General features: G+C 39.9%; 1 protein-coding gene across 6 annotated transcripts in view; it reads left to right on the top strand.

Annotated features, from left to right (window-relative positions):
- The window catches only part of OTUD7A (OTU deubiquitinase 7A), a 146,482-nt gene that overhangs the window by 89,930 nt on the left and 39,523 nt on the right, over positions 1-17,029 (top strand). For 5 of the 6 annotated variants that reach the window (XM_061447144.1, XM_061447143.1, XM_061447146.1 and 2 more), the window contains exons 4-6: positions 4,938-5,074; positions 13,443-13,598; positions 14,238-14,389. In XM_061447144.1, coding sequence (XP_061303128.1) covers positions 14,242-14,389 — 148 coding nt within the window. In that variant the 5' untranslated portion in view covers positions 4,938-5,074; positions 13,443-13,598; positions 14,238-14,241. The remainder of the gene's footprint in view (positions 1-4,937; positions 5,075-13,442; positions 13,599-14,237; positions 14,390-17,029) is intronic. The other variant, XM_061447142.1, reaches the window with a different exon arrangement.

Below are 17,029 nucleotides of genomic sequence, written 5' to 3'. Positions count from 1 at the left end.
GCTCCTTTTGATGCAACCCAGGATACGGTTGGCTTTCTGGGCTGCGAGTGCACACTGAAGCCGGCTCATGTTCATTTTCTCATCAACCAACACCCCCAAGTCCTTCTCCGCAGGGATGCTCTGAATCTCTTCTGTGCCCAACCTGTAGCTGTGCCTGGGATTGCTCTGACCCAGGTGCAGGGCTTTGCACTTGGCATGGTTAAACTTCATAAGGCAGTTACCGATTCTGGTTTGCTGCATAATGTATCTGTGTGAGCTCTTTCTTGCTATGGCGTGTTTGGTCACTGTGTGCACTGTGCTGATGTGCTTAGTGCTGAATTTCAGCGCATTGTTTGAAACCATGGCAAGCTGGCAGCTAGCAACTGGCAAGCTAGCAGCTTGCTATTCTTTCTACATTATATGCACCTAAGGACTTACAAGAACTTTCCCTCTGTACGTAATGTGAATCTCAGAATTTCAATTCTGTTGGTTTTTTTAGGGTTTTTGTAAGAGAGGGAACTTTCCCATCAGTCTGTCACTGAACCTGTGGGGTGAACCAGTTGGTGGGATCAGTATTTTTGTCGGTGTTGTGGTTTAAGCCCAGCTGATAAGTCAGAACCATGCCGCCGCTCACGCACTCACCTCTCTTCTCCCCCCTTGCTCCTGGTGGGGTTGGGGGAGAGTCAAAAGAATATAACACCCATGGATTGAGATAAGAACAATCCAGTAACTAAGGTATAGCACAAACCACTGCTGCTACCACCAGTAGTAATAATGATAAGGGAAATAACAAGGGGAGAGAATAGAAAACTAAAAGGGGAAAAGGAAAAGAAAATAATAAACACAAGTGATGCACAATACAATTGCTCACCACCCGCCAGCTGCTACCCAGCCCTACCCAAGCAGTGATCAGGGCCTTCTGGGTAGCTCCCCCCAGTTTATATACTGGGCATGATGTGCTGTGATATTGAATACCCCTTTGGCTAGTTTGGGTCAGGTGTCCTGTCTCTGCTTCCTCACGGCTTCCCATGCTACTCTTCACTGGCAGAGCACGAGACTGAAAAGTCCTTGACCCAGAGTAAACATTACTTAGCAACAACTAAAAACATTGGTGTGTTATCAGCACTGTTCTCAGGCTAAAGTCGAAAACACAGCACTGCACCAGCTACTGAGAAGGAGAAAAATGACTGTTACAGGTGAACCCAGGACAATGATGAATGTGGAAAAATCAACATTATGTTTTGTCTTGATGTGAGGAACAATGCAAAGTGAATAGTAACAGTCAAGCCTTGTGTTTAAAATAGCTGAATTGTCTACATCAAGGCATGAGTATGCTGAAGACTTCATTTCAAAAGACTATACTGAACTCTTCATGTGTTGACTGTGCATTTGACATACAATTAAGCGTTTGAGCCTTTCTCTAATCTCTGTGTACAAGGAGATAAAGGATGCTTGGAGAGTTGTATCAATAAGACTCTTTCTACAGAGCTCATAATGGAAACACTTTAGATTTCCTTTAAACTCCTGCCTTCATATCACTGTCAGCTCAATCCACTGCACACATTTCAGAGTCAAACTAGCATAAACTAAGGAGGGAAGAAATGTGTTCCATTTCTCACATGGAAGGACCACTTGTCAGAGTAAAGAAGAAATTTTTCTTTTCCTTTTTTCTTTTTCTCTTTTTGTTTTTTTGTTTTTTTTTTACCTCTAGCTGGAGGAGAAATCATCAGTAACTTGTGACAGGCTGTAGAGGCTTGGGACATAGATAAAGTGGTGGATGTTTCTCATGCAGTGGTTACAAAGAGATGTCAAGTGATGAAGGTTCAGTACAGAAAGAAAATCTGTTTGTGCTAGCACTTCAGGCTGTGCTAGTGTGAAGTACCAGTTAGATTATCAAAAGTGCTTTACTCTGGGGAGTGACATAACTGTCAGAGGTGTCTGCAAGAACATGAAGTATTAGCCAGCCATAGATGTTTTGTAGATGAGCTGTAGATAGATGCTGTGTGTTGAATTTTGTACTTTGCTCTCACAGTTTTCAACACGGACATTTCCAGGACATAGCACAGCTGCTTTCCATAACTGGAATAGTAATTTCTTTGGTGCTTGTTGTTTCTCTTTAAGAGGGCCTATGTATTAACTGTTGCCATTTTTTAACATAACTCTCTCTTCCTTCAGGTGTTCTTGTTATTGGCAAAACAGACCTGACTTGGGGAAATCAGTGTAATTTACTACCAATCAAATCAGAGTAGGGTAATGAGAAATAAAAACAGATCTTAAAACATCTTCCCCCACCCCTCCTTCTGCCCAGGTTTAGACATTGTGATTGGCTAAAAAACCCAACATTAAGTCCTCTTTCGACTGAAAGAAGTAGGTCATGTGTTGGGTGGAAAGGGTTTTTTTTTTCTATGCAGCTCATGTATTAAACAAAACTATGGAAATGTTTTAATCATCATTTGCTAATACGTAGCTGAACAAAAGAATATACTTGAGTGCTTGATTTTCTCCAGGACAGTGGCAGAAGTTAACTTCTCCTTAGCAAAAACATCATCGTTTGATTTTGAAGGCTGCATACAGTTTTTAGTTATTTCCCCACAGCTAATAGGAGTTTCATAGTACAGCTATTTCAGTTTGTTAATGTGGTATTCACACTTGATGGTTATTTCTATCCTTTGCAGTCGAAGTATCTTTAAAGGTGTCACAGCTATGAAAAGTTACCTCTGTAACTTGGTGAGGGTTTTCCAGTTGTTGGGGTTTTGTTAAGTTCCATGAGGGTGATAAAGATGAGGGTCGTAGGCATATTTCATTTGTCTGATACTTACATTTCCTCTGCAATGTACAAGATAGTTATTTTTATGTTATTCTGAACTTTAATTTATTTCTGTATGAGGTTGACTGTGGCGCCGTACATTCATGAGGAAGTTTCAACAAAGAATTGAAAATAATTCTTTGGTAAGATAAAGAGTGGCATCCCTCAGGGATTGGTGTTGGGACCGGTCTTGTTTAACATCTTCATCGCTGACATGGACAGTGGGATTGAGTGCGCCCTCAGCAAGTTTGCCGATGACACCAAGCTGTGTGGTTCGGTTGATACCCTGGAGGGAAGGAATGCCATCCAGAGGGACCTTGACACACTTGTGAGGTGGGCTGATGCCGACCTCATGGAGTTTAACCATGCCATGTGCAAGGTCCTACACCTGGGTGGGAGCAATCCCAGGCACAGCTGAAGATTGGGCAGAGAAGAGATTCAGAGCAGCCCTGTGGAGAAAGACTTGGGGGTGTTGGTCAATGAGAAAATGAACATGAGCCGGCTTCAGTGTGCGCTCGCAGTCCAGAAAGCCAACTGTATCCTGGGCTGCATCAAAAGGAGCGTGACCAGCAGGTTGAAGGAGGTGATCCTGCCCCTCTACTCTGCTCTTGTGAGACCTCACCTGGAGTATTGTGTGCAGTTCTGGTGTCCTCAGCATAAAAAGGACATGGAACTGTTGGAATAAGTCCAGAGGAGGCCACGAGGATGATCAGGGGACTGGAGCACCTCCTGTATGAAGACAGGCTGAGGAAGTTGGGGCTGTTCAGCCTGGAGAAGAGAAGGCTGCGTGGAGACCTCATAGCAGCCTTCCAGTATCTGAAGGGGGCCTATAGGGGTGCTGGAGAGGGACTCTTCATTAGGGACTGTAGTGATAGGACAAGGGGTAACGGGTTAAAACTTAAACAGGGGAAGTTTAGATTGGATATAAGAAGGAAATTCTTTCCTGTTAGGGTGGTGAGGCACTGGAATGGGTTGCCCAGGGAGGTTGTGAATGCTCCAGTGCTGGCAGTGTTCAAGGCCAGGTTGGACGAGGCCTTGGGTGATACGATTTAGCGTAAGGTATCCCTGCCTACGGCAGGGGGGTTGAAACTAGATGATCTTAAGGTGCTTTCCAACCCTAATGATTCTATGATTCTATTCTATGATTCTATGATTTCATGATTCTGTCATGAAAATGTATCACAGTGAAGCAAAAAACAGCTAAGAATCTTAGTAAGTGGTATGTATTAGTTCGCAAACACTTTGTGTTTCAGTTGAGTTGCTAAACAGGCAATTGGGACTTTTTGCATCAGGACTATTATCTACTGAGGTTTGATTATTTCCATATGTATCCTAGGAAATAATGAGGAATAATGCAATGTTCTGTTTTCATATTCTAATTATCACAAATTCATAAAAATTGTGGACTTTGTTATGTTTCTGCCTGTTTTAAAAGCATTTTTAGAAGGAATGTTTTCTACGAGGAAAGGGTTTGAACAGACACCTGTTGAATCCTGAGTTTGGTACAGCTGGCCTCACTTACAAGATTGTGAGTTTTGTGACTGGATTAAAATCCAGAAACAGTGAAACTGACTGGAAGCGTCTTTTAAAATGAAAAGGTGAATCTTACAGTGATTGGATTATGTATTTGCAAGGAGCAAGATTTATGCTTAACAGATAGAGTAGATGCTATGCAAAGGGAAATATTCTTTCTTTTTAAAACATATAGAAATAGTGTTCCTTCCTTCTTCATGTGTTTGTCCCTTTCTTCCATAAAAGGCAATGGCTATCCTGATTGAATCTTCTGGATAACTCTTCACTAGTTAATCGCCTTGGATTTTGATAGTTTATGAGAAGAAAAACCTTGAAAGCCCCGTTTGAATCTTGAGAAAGAACTGTTAGAAGAGTTTTAAAGTGTGAATGACCATTCTCATGTAGAATAGCCCTAAGGATATTTTTGCACATTCATAATTATTATTTTTTTCTCTTAATTGTCTGGGTTGTGCCCAAGTAGTTTTGTAAATGCAAATTATCGTACATGTTAATTTATCTGTGTTGAGAGTATCCATTAGACTCCTAAGGTCAAAGGGAAAGTTGATTTTTGCTCGTTGTTGTTATTGGGACATATGGAGGAAGTCCAGTGATTAATACACTACTTCTTTTTTTTTTCCAGATTTCTCAGGGGACAAAGTTTTGCTTATTCATACCTTCTACTGTGGCAAAACCAGATTATTTTTCTCACCAAAAACCAGCAGCATAATGCCCATCTGACACATGCCTCCAGGAACTCTTCTTTAAAGTCTGTCGTAAGTAAGTCGAATTAAAAACTTGCTTAAATGTAGCTTTAATCATCTGTGTGTCTATTTACAACTCAAGAACAAGCAGCATTAACAGCAGAACTGCTCTTAGCAGTCTGGCTTGTCAGCAGCTGCTTGTTCTTGAATGACTATATAGGAGGAAGTAGCTTGCTGTAAAGCGTGGGTTGAGGTTGAAGTGCTTCCTGACCACTGCATGCCAGTGTGTCATACCTGTGTGTTCTGTTCCTCTCTCGCATTCCCTGGTAAAAGGTGACTGTGACACATTGCAGATCAGAGGCTATGGAGTTATGGATGAATAACATGAACAAAAAGATTATTTGCATTGTAAATGAAGACTTAGCCTCCTGTTGCTATGGCAATTAATTTTACAATTCGCAATGTAGAAATAGTGGGCTAAATAACTCAAAATGTTGGAAACAGCAAGTGGTTAAGCTTGTCTTCACTGTGTTGATTGTTGAGCTGCATGCATTTCCTGGTGCCTGTGTGCCGAGTGTTTCATTTTTAATGCAACACAAACTTGAACAAAATAATGAAACTCCACATTATATACATCCAGTAATGGTTACTGAGACATCTTGCTTTTTATGGACTGAAATTTATGCATGCAAAGTATATGGTATGTGTTTTTGTGAGGGAAAACTGTTAAGATCAGAGTTTTGGCCAGCATACCTTCTTCTTTTGAAAGAAGGTTGCCATTTGGATGAATATGTTCAGTATCTGGAAACAGTATTTTCTTGTAGTGTCAGGAAGAGTTTACAAATGAGGGAAAAACTTGAGGAAAAAATTCTGGATGAGGCAAAAATTGAGCTTGTTGATATTGCTTGTGTTCTATTCTAGTGGAAGAGATGCATGTTACTTAATGAAACTATGCTTTTAGGAGGCCTTAGATTAACATTCAAAAGCCTTATTGTTATATTTCCAGTGCAGTATAATACTGCCTACTTATCACTCTTCCAGATAAAAGAATAATTGATACTTTAATTTGGTTTAAAATTGAGGTCTTTGTTTTATGGAAACTCCAATTTTATCAGTGGTGTTACGTTTAGCTCTTGCACTGCTGCTTTCTATCACGCTACAAGGGCCCTTGTGCATTAAAAAGGGAAACACTGTAATTGCCTTATCTGTTGTCCTGTATGAAAGCAAAACCCTTATAGCGGTGGTGGGGTTTTATCCTGAGAAACATACACAGATGATGGGGATATAGAGGATCCTTACCTGGAAAGACTTTTCCATGCTTGTTCTCAGTCCTATTTCTGTGGAGTTCTCATTTATCTGTGACATTTTTGCTCTCGGAGAATGTAGCCATTCCTGAGTAGGAACAATAGTGTAATGAAAACCCTCTGAAGCTCCATGAAAACACAGTTGTAAACAGGACATCTGAGCAGTGAATGAGTTCTCCTGCATGTGCACCTTCTGTAGGACTAGTGCTGTGCCTTTTGCTAGGCTGCCCTCAGTGGTGGAGTGCAAGTAAAGGACTTAGTTCATAGCAGTGACTGTAGGTGTTTTGGAACATATTCTGAATATTCTGGATGTGTTCCTTCAGTGGGAGTGTGCCATAGCTCTTCAAGGCAGCATGGTCTTTTCAATTTCTCTTTTCCACTTTCTTTCATCTCAGCCTCAAGTAATAGATTATAATCTCTAAGTGTTAAATAAATTGCTTCAAAAGATGATGTAGTGGTGTGCTTTATCAATAGTTCTAGTTTCAAATAATCCAAATGGTAGACATTTTAAATAGCATTTCTGGACACTGAACTGTACATGTGTTTTTAAAATACCTCCCAGTTGGTCTCTGCACTTGGGCAGTATTCTTCCTAGAACTGACCTTAAAATAGTTGAACAATTCTCTTTTCTTGGGTAATGGCTCTTCTTCAACAGGTCCCACAGGGATTTAGTGTGTTGACTGAGGGTTCTTCAGCATAGCTTTTTCACTTCTAATGCATCAGTTCAGGACTTGCCTACACAAGGTACTGAGGAAATTGGGGCAGATCAACTAAAGGGAGGAATTTAGAGGGCAGTTTAAATACCATCAAGTCTCTGTGGGCACTTTCCTATTCATAATTAAAGTGGCCTCTAGTGAATTTGGTTTAATTTGCCAGACCAAGACCACATTTTATTGCCAGAGGAAAGTGTTTGCAAATAAATCTAATGGACATGGACAAATCCAGTTAAATTAATGTCGGTTAATTTTCCTGAATTCCACTGTGCAGACAAAAACTTAGTAATAATGCCTGATAGGAGCTTTTATTTGTCTTCTTTCTTGGTCTTCACCTTTTCTTTAACTCTGATGTTTTATACTTAAAAAGATAGATGGCCCATAATTGTAAAATTGACTGCATATTGTCTTGTTATCTTACAAGTTATGAGAGTCCATGTTTTATGATTAACATATAAATGCTCCATTTTGCCATTAAGGTTCTTTCCAACCCTAACTATTCTATGATTCTGTGTTACCCGATGTTCAGGTAGTTATGATCACTTTGGCTGCTTCAACTAATGCCTTGTAATCCATCACTGGAACTACACCTGCTCTCAAGATCTTATTCACCCAGCAGCTTAAAGCATTTTGTAGAGGTTTTGCAGAACAGGGTGATTATTATTGCATATATTTTGTGACCCCATATTCCTTCACTAATGCAATTATTGGTGCCTCTTAATGGAGTGGTTTGCTGTTCTGATGGGACAACTCAGTCAAGTGCAGCTAATTTTAATGCAGTCAGATTAAAGGTGCTTGTGCTACTTCCTAGCTCAGTGCAGAGGCTGGTGAAGTGTACAATAGCTTAAATAGTGCAGTTTGTACAGATATATTTCCTGAATAATATTTATTTCTTTCATGGGAGTTCTATGAGCAGCATGGGCTTAGTCATACAAAACAGATTGCAAAATTTAAGGCCACTTAATCTGTAATTAAAGTGTATAATATATATTTAGTTCTATGTGAGACGTTCTTCTGACTGTGAGGTTAAAAACTGGTTTTCATCTTTATATTTTTGGCACCTAAATCTGCAAGCTATCTGAAGGTAGTGTATTTAGAACAAAACTGGTGTGAAGCTGGCGAAGTAATGTCTGATTTGCATGGGATGAATACAGAGTATTAAAGTAAAATGCTTAAAAGAGATGCTCTCTTTTAATTGGCCTTTAAAATACTGTGATATAGGAGTCTGAGCATAAGTATCTACTCTCAAGTCCACTGTGATCTGAGAGATCTCTGCTGAGAGTTTTTGGCTTAAGCAGCCTTGGGCATTGTGTGAAAAAGCTGCCTTGTATCCAGTGATTTACAGTCAAATTTGAATTTCTGGTGGACTGGAGTATTCTGCTGATGGGCAGCATCAATGCCATGCAAAGTAGGGCAATACTGGAGAGGTTTTGTACAAGTTGAAGGCCTGGAATCTCTAGGAACAGTGAAGTCGGTGCAGAGGGAGCTAGGATGTCCTGAGTGTAGGAAAGGTGTGGAATATTTCTTTGTACCCAGTTTTTTATTTGTCACTCAGTCACCTGAGAACTATTTTTGTTAGGAAACAGGGTAAGCTTCCATTTGAACAGGTTTATTGAGACCCTGTTTGTCTTTCCAACTGAAATCATTGAGTCTAGGAAAAAAGGACTTCGAGAACTTTAAAAACTTCCTGGAAAAACTGCATGTCAGCATTCCTGTGCACAGCTGTGTGTATTTAGTTATGTCTTCTGCAGGCTTGACAAATTAAGGTGAACATTTAAAGAAAGAAAAGTAGATCCCCAGGTGTATTTCAGGTAGTCAGTATTTCAGGTGTGATTAAGGTACCTCATATGCACCTGATAAGTATTATACATGGAAACAGGTAATTTGAGCACCTTCCTTGCACAGAGGTGTGTATTGCTACTTTGAAAGCTCTGTGTGCTCTGGGATAACCTCGTGGAACTCGTAGACCCATACACTTCTGAAGCAGTGGCTGAAACCCAGCAGGTGCTATGTGCTATCTAGTGCAGCACTAGTTATGTAGCTTTATGTGCCTGAATTGATTTCTGTGTGGTTTATTAGACTGTGCAGTCATGCTTTATCTTTGCTTTCTCTTCTGTGACCCAAGTTTTCTCTGAATCCCATGTGTTTGTTTTCCTCCTTCTGATTACTGGATCATGGTAAATAAATACAACTGAATTACGAGTTCTGTACACCTTTCTTCATACAGCAACAGAGCAGGAGCAGAGATGCTGTTGAGGAATTTGCCAGAAAAGCTCTCCTTTTAAAGTCTGAGGGTTGCACAATGCCATACACATCAGTCAGTCTGGAATTTTAGAAGACTTCTGTAGCTTCTGCTTTGGAACATGCCTGTGCAGTTTATCGAGGTGCTAATTTAAGACTGTGGACTGGTTTTGGGTTTGGCTTTTTCTGGGTGTTTGGAGTATTTTCATTTGCATTTCATTATGGGGTATTGGTATTATGAGTAGACTGGCCTTCTGCCACCTTACTAGTCAAAATAAAATACTCTTCTTAGCTTCAACTGTCATTCTCTGAGCATAATCTAAGAGGAAAAAGAATTGATGTAGGCTTTTCCTTGTGAATCTGAGGTAAAAATTTCAGATGAGTGAGCAAACTTCAGAGTTGGGCAATCATGTGTCTTTGTGGATACACTAGGTTATATCCTCAATATTTACATACAAAGATGAACGTTTACAATATAGTCTGTAATTTTTTTCTGCTACCCGTATTTATTTATTAGAAAACCAGAAACTAGGGAGGAAGAAATGGTCTTATGGAAGGCATTGGTTGAATTTCTTATTATTGTCAAGATGTTAGAATAATGACATTCCCCATCAAATACGATATGTCAGAGTTACTTTCAAAGCCCGGAGCTGTGCACAAACAGGGTCTTTCTGCCTTTATAACCAAGAATGCAAGCAGCTTGAATATTGAACAGAAGAGTGGTCTGCATTTAGTCTATGTATTGCCAAACCATCGGGGATGTTTGTAGTGTCAGTGGCATCGGAGATGCCAGTAATGTTAGTGGGCAGTTAGCCTTGTCACACTGCAGGGAAATTAAAAACAGCACATGGAGAAACTGGTTGAATCCAGTCAGTGAGTGTCTGTCTAACCCTAACGGCTTCCCAGAGCTCTGAGCCTTGGCACATTACTGATAGTGCTTATTTCATCCTCTCTGTGAAAATGATGAAAGATCCTAGTTGCAGTTCAGTCATTAAGTCTTCCTGAGGCTTTGCCCACTGCACCCTTTGTGTGCTGGTTTCTTTCTGTTCCTCACTACTGCTTTGTTTGCTATTTGTATTTCTAGACATATAGGATTTGTTTTAACATACTTGTGTTTGCTTCATTAGTTACCCTATGCATCTCTTCCCATTTGGAAAAAAAGTATCTTCGTATTGTTTAACTGGGAGAAGCTATTTGATTTTGAAGAAGTCAAATTTAGATTCAGATGAAAACAGTTTACTTCCATGCATGGCTCAGTTTTGAGAGGGTTACTTAAAGAAGAAAAGATCAAATATAATGGAGAGTGTATTAAATTGATTTCAAGTCCTATGAGCCCACCGTAACATTTAGAAGCTATCAGTATCTTTTCTTTAAATACTTTTAAAATGCTTTTTCTTGGAATATACAACAAATCCTTCTGCTTCTTGTATTTGCATTATATAAATAAATTATTTAGGGAAGAAATCTGGCTAGAAAGTGAGTGAAAACCAAGGTCTTTGTGTTTGAGGGTCAAGATGTTTCCATTTACTTTCAGTTCAAAGCGCCTTTTGTGTGTTATGTGTGACACATTTAAAAGGAGAACTGCAAGTATAAATGTGTGCCTGTGCTGCTAACCACAGGAGGAATGATGCTTATTGACAGGTGAGGATAATATGGGTGATTGTGTTTGATCTCCTCAACTTTGTGTATTTCAGGTGTGAGTTGTGTTGATGCTTTGACCAGTCACATGGAGCAAAGGTGGTGGGGATGGTTTTGTAGGTGAAGAGAGGCTGTGTTCATGTGGTGAGAGCAGTATGTCTGGGAACCATCAGGCTTCTGAGTCACTGCCTCCTTCTTTACAATTTATTTTCTCCTTTGCTCAGTAGTTCCCACTTCCATCTGGGTGGGTTTTCATGGCTAACAGCCGTTTTCTGGCAAAGAGGATAGTTTTTTTAAAGGCTTTTTCTATAGCTGGGTTTTAGTTTGTTGGGTTTTTTCCTCCTCTAAGTTCTAGAGAGCTGTGAAAACAATTCTGTCGGGGGGGGGAAAATAGTGCTAGTTCAGCTGTACACAGGGAGGATCCTACCAACCCTGCTCCTTGCTTTCGGAGTGTAGAGCATGTGTAGTCTGGAGTTCTAGAGTAGGTTTTTCTCCAGGGGGACATAGTACAATTAACAGCCAGACCCCGTGTCCTCTGTGATAATCATGACTTCAAAATGGGGTAGAGGGGAGCTGTTTGCTGTATGAAAAAATAGTTAATACATGGTTAGTAGTTAGTACTAACAGTAAAATACTGTTACAGTAGGAAACCTAGTGCTTGAGTTTGGGAGAGGCATTGGAGGGACAGGGGGTGCTGGACTGGGGGGGGGTGTGTGGTTTTTTTATTATAGCTGTTAATATTTGTGTGTTTGGTAGCACCGCATTAGTTTATAATGTTTCAGGGACTTTGTGAGGTGTTACTGGTGTAAGGGGAATAACTTTCCACAGCAAACTGCTGCTCAGCTGCATGTGTAGCAGGCATTTTAGTTGAAATTTGGAGTTTGTATGGAGGCTGGGCAGGAGTCCAGCTCCAGTCAGCACAGTCCTGTAGATCTGATTTCATTTCTAAGTAAACCAACACAGATGAAGGAGTGTTCCTTTAGGTAATCAGTGATGGGTTTGTTCTGTTTTCTTTCATTTTTAACATTCATTAACATGTTTCATCATTGATTCTTCCAACTGTCTGAATAAACACCATTAAGCTATGTTGTGCTGTTAATTTAGGTCTGATGAGTAACAGGAAGACTTAAATATAGGTATTATATACAGGAAGGATATAGGTATTAATACAGGAAGAATTAAATATAAATATTTTTGTGCAGGTGTTCTGAGCACAGTTGCAGGACCCAGAGTCTGGAGAATCGCGCAGCAAAGTGCACAGATACAGAGGGAGCGTTTGACTAGAAAATGTTATCATGTCCCTGTCGTGCATTTGGAAAGTCTGGATGAAGTGTGCTTCCTTGGCACCTGGCACGAGGCAGGTGTTTCTACCTGTACAGCTATTTATCACTAGATAATGGAACCCAGAGAGTATTTAACTTTAAATTACTGTTTTTCAGTAAGCCATGGCTGGCCTCATCTCTGGCTCTGCTGCAAGCGGGCTGTGTTTTCAACAGCTGTTAATGCACAGATACTACCAGTTCTCTCTATATAGGCAGAGAACTTTCTGCATTACCAGACAAATACACACTTTAGTTTTCCGGATTGCTTAGCAGTCCAGCCCCACACCTAGCGACTGGACTGGAGTGCCCAGCTGGTGCACCCAAAATTAGCAGCCACTTTGGACTGTTAGTAAGGTTCACTGATGCTTTTTGTCGTTCACCTGCAGCGGGCTCTTTTAGCTGGTTGTTTCATTCTTAGTCATTAAAGAAATTAATTGTATTCAGTTTCTTGTGACTCTCTATGGATGTTTAGTACAGTAGATCTAGGAGCTCTTTTTGGGGGGAGTGCTTTGTTTGTTTGCTTGTTTTCTAACAGAAGTAGTGATTGAATTGAAACAGATTCAGTTGGTACAAAGCTTAGATGCCAAATCTGGTCATAATCCACTAAGGTAGTTCTCTTCCTGAAGTGTCTGCATTCCTTTGTAACTAGCCTCCTCCTCAGTATTTCTATCTTTCCCTCTGTTACTCCATCTTCATTTCAGAAGTGTTTCCCTGGTCCAGTGGTGATTCAGATGTGCTGTCTGCAGTCCTTCATTGGATTTGCTCCAGTATGTCTGTGTCTTACTTGTACTTGGGAGCCAGAAATGTACATAATTCCGGATGAGCCTCACCAAAGCTGAATAGAAGAAAGGTTCACCTCCCCTGCTTTCCTGATTTGTCCCAAACGTAATGAAACTGTTGTATAAGTAGTATAAAAGCATAAATGTAGAGGCAGTATAAAACAGTGGAGGGGCCAGAAGACTGCAAAGTGCTTTGATACCAAAAAGTATGTCATTGTGTAACCATATCCCATATAAATTCAGACTGTTGGAAGGTGGGTTTTGCAGGCAGTCCTCATGGATGAGGTGAAAAAGGCCCCCATGCTGGAGCAGAAGGTAAATGATGTTTGTATCCTACCTGGGATATGTATTGCAGAAAAAGGCAATTTCTAAGAAAGCAAAGGCACTCCTTTTATAAGGTTACAATGGGGAACAGTGAAATCAACTGGTTTCCAATTTCTTTCACAGTTTATTTCTCTGTACCTGTGGTACAAGCAAGAGCCAACCAGTATCATCTGCTGCCAGTAGGAAATCTTCAAACTAGTACTTACCCTTGGCACACGGTAAAGCTGCAGCTGAGCCTATGAAGAGGAATTAACAGAAAAAATTAATTCATGTTCAAAGGTAAACTTTGTCCAATGATGAATAGCAGGCACAAAAGCAAAACACATGCTTTTGCTTATGTTATGTTTCATTTCATCCTGTTTGCTTTGCTTTGCACTGTTTCTGCAGTGGTGCAGGCAGGCTAGAACCACAGATACCTTGACAGAATTGGAAGGGACCTGTGGAGATCATCTACACCAGCCTTTAGCATAACTGTGTTTTGAGTGACAGCTTTCTTCATAGCTTATCCAGCACAAAGTACTCGGGAAGTGCCTGCTTTAATTTTATTTGATATTTGTGGAGAACGTTGCATTTTAGGGAACAAAAAAGTAGATGCAGAATGCAGAAGGGCAGAGGTATTTTTGTTGGCTGTGGCACAGTTCCTGTGTTTAGCTGGATTGGAGTCTTCAAGTTACAGAATTATTTACAGGCCGCACATAAGAAAAAACAATAAAAATATGAAACGTTAGGAAAGGGAAAACCTTCCACTGTGAATGGTCATTAGCCTTTAGGCAAAGGCAGGGGTGGAAGACCATCCCTGGTTGTTTTAACTTGAATGGTTTAAACATTTTAATAGCACTGTTTGGGGAAGGGATGAAAACTGTGATTTACATCACTTGGAGTATACCCTAAAATGCTGTTGCCTTTTCTCCTTGGCAGATGGATGCCTTCTAGCCGACCAGCGAGTCCTGCTGCTGCATGCCTGGCAGCATCTCTGAATGATCACATGACTCTTGATATGGATGCAGTCCTGTCAGACTTTGTTCGGTCCACAGGGGCAGAACCAGGTCTGGCGAGAGACTTACTTGAAGGTAAGCTTGCTGGACACAGGTCTTTCCTGTGCTCGCCACTTGCTTAGAGAAAGAGTCAGTCATGAAAAGACAGACACTGGTATTTTGACTGGTAAATCAACCCTTGTGATAAGCTGACCATAGAGTGTACTAAGATAGGTGTTTTCAGAAAAAAAATATAAGTTTTTGGTGTTAGATGGCTGTGTTTTTGATTATTAACAGTCATGCCTTAAAAGAATCTGTGCTAGGGGGAGAGGGGAGGCAACTTCAGCTGAATTTTGTCACTTTCAGCTGCCTGAAAGTACTTGTAACTGTTTTGGGTCACTATGCAAAGCAGCTAAGTTTAGTCTGAAATGGACTTCCCATAAAGTGATAGAGAAACCAGCCAGTGATTAATATGTGTACCTGAAATTCATGGTATGGGAGTAAAGTGGCTCAGTTAGAAAGCATCTGAGAACCTATATCAGAAAAATAGCTGGGTCTTTATATTCATTTTATTGTAGTTGTGTAAAGTTTATTAGCTTAAAAGTGTAAAGACCCCTTTGATATTTGAAGGCATTTGTCATAGTTGGTTTTGTTAATTTCTTCTGATGTGGGCTAACAACAGTTGTGAAGATGGGAAGTTAGAAATGAGTACGTGATATCTGTGTGGTATACATATTGCAAAGTGGTTTTGTGGGCTTGATACTGTACACTGGGCCTTTTCCTGAAAGTTGTCTTTTGTTTTTAATCTTAATATGCTTTAAGAAATTGTGTGTTAAATCAAAGTAACTACTGAGCAGCTACAGCAGAGTTTAAAAGTATACATCAGCAAGTGGGTGGGTTAAATACACAGTGACTGTTACACAGATAGCTAAAATTTCTATACATTGCATATGTATTGCATATAGATTTTTCTAAATTGCCAGAAGCTGTCCTAAATATTTGCTCTGTTGGTGTTTCTGTACTCTGCTTGTCTGCTGCTAGGATCCCTGCAGTCTTGTTTCTGTTGAACTTTTTATTTAGCACAGCTACTTGTTTCACTGACATGTTCTGCTTGTTGTGCTTGATGCACATCTTCCAGAAAGAGCTCATTTTTGGTTTGATTGAAGATGTAAAGATTTTTAAAATACATATGCATACATGTATTGGTTCTATTTTATTTCTGTCTGGTTCTTCCTGCCAGCTATTAGTGTCCTAAAATAACTTATACCATAAACCAGTAGCTTTTCTATCTAATTTTGATAAGGTAAGCATGTTGAGCTCCAAGCCTCTGTATTTCCTCTGTCATTCAAAAGAATGTATGCAGAAATGTTTGGGCTATTTTGGTAAATATCTTTCTAGCACAAAGATTGCCTTTCTGCAATTACATTGCATATGCTGCTGTTTGTATCTCTAGCCAAGTTCACTTTAGCATTGCACAGGGAGTTTGTGGTCAAGTCTGTGCTCAGTTTGAGGTTTCAAATTTACCAGTTCTAGACTTTTATGCAGCTGCTTAACTGTCAAGGAGGTCAGATTTCATTGGCTTAAAAGCATTATTTCAATGGTATGAGTACTTTGTACATCTGAAAATGGACATGAATGCAGACTTTTAAAGCTGCATCAAAATTAAAAATGGGATTTTTTTTTTAGTTCTGCCTAAGAAATTGATTTTATTTTTTGTGGCATTGCTATGTCTGTGTTGAGAAAAGTGTTCCATCTGTCTGATCAGCTATTCATTGCTGGATAAAGTTGCTTAGTTTGTGTTTGTCTGATGCACAGTTTGTGTTTTATACCTGTTGCTAATTGAGTCTGAAGGGCCAGTTGTAGGTTACTTGCTGTTTGCTCTTTATGTGATACAGCTATGGGAACTTATATGTACAGACTTGGACAAAGTGCAAAGGAAGGTATGTGAAGGCGGAAGGGGCTTAACAGCACATAGACCTATACTTCAGTAAGTCATCTGTTTGACTGAGTTTTCTTCAGGTTTTCTTGAGTATTGTAAGGAAACTTGAGATTCCAGTCTGAGACGTCACAGACCTATGTGTTAGGATTGAGTCAGTGATTTGTTATTTTTTATTATTAAGCCACATAGAAATATTTTAAAACTAAGGCCTTTTCCTAACTGTTTAATATAACAGTGATGATATTTATGATTGGATGTATTTTGTCAATGCTGACCATTTGTGTTAAATACTAATGAAGCACAGCAAGCAATGTTAGATTTATAGTCATGTAGAGTTGCATAACTGGCATACTGCAAAGGACAGGTTATGTGTTGTTTTTAGCAGAGGTTTTAATAGCACAGAATCATTTACCTTATTACTCATATGTATCTATTAAAGATACACAATCACATGAGTAATCAACATCTATTCCACTCTCTGATCTCTTAGTAACACGGCTTAATCAGAGCTTAGAATGACTTTATAGCTTTGAACATCCCAGTAGCTGCATGCCTGCTTCTAGGATGAGAACCCAAGGTAGCCAAGATCATGAGAATATTCCTCTCATCTGGTTGACGTACTACAGCTAACCTGAGCAGCGTCTTATCTCTCTCAGTTCAGGAGGCTCTCGTGTACCCTTCTTGGTATTAGTATGAATTTTACCTTGAGCCCAGTGTCTCTGCCTGCCTGAGCAATAGCTGAGTGAACAGTTTCTGGGCTGAATTCTCCAGGTGATCTGTCTCTGTATCAGAATGTG

Source organism: Pezoporus flaviventris, unplaced genomic scaffold (genome assembly GCF_033815535.1).
Source record: "Pezoporus flaviventris isolate CSIRO_AGI_PZ_B2104156 unplaced genomic scaffold, CSIRO_AGI_Pfla_v1 ptg000006l, whole genome shotgun sequence".
In the NCBI taxonomy this organism is placed as follows: Eukaryota; Metazoa; Chordata; class Aves; order Psittaciformes; family Psittacidae; genus Pezoporus; species Pezoporus flaviventris.
This window is presented reverse-complemented; position numbering and strand designations above follow the sequence as displayed.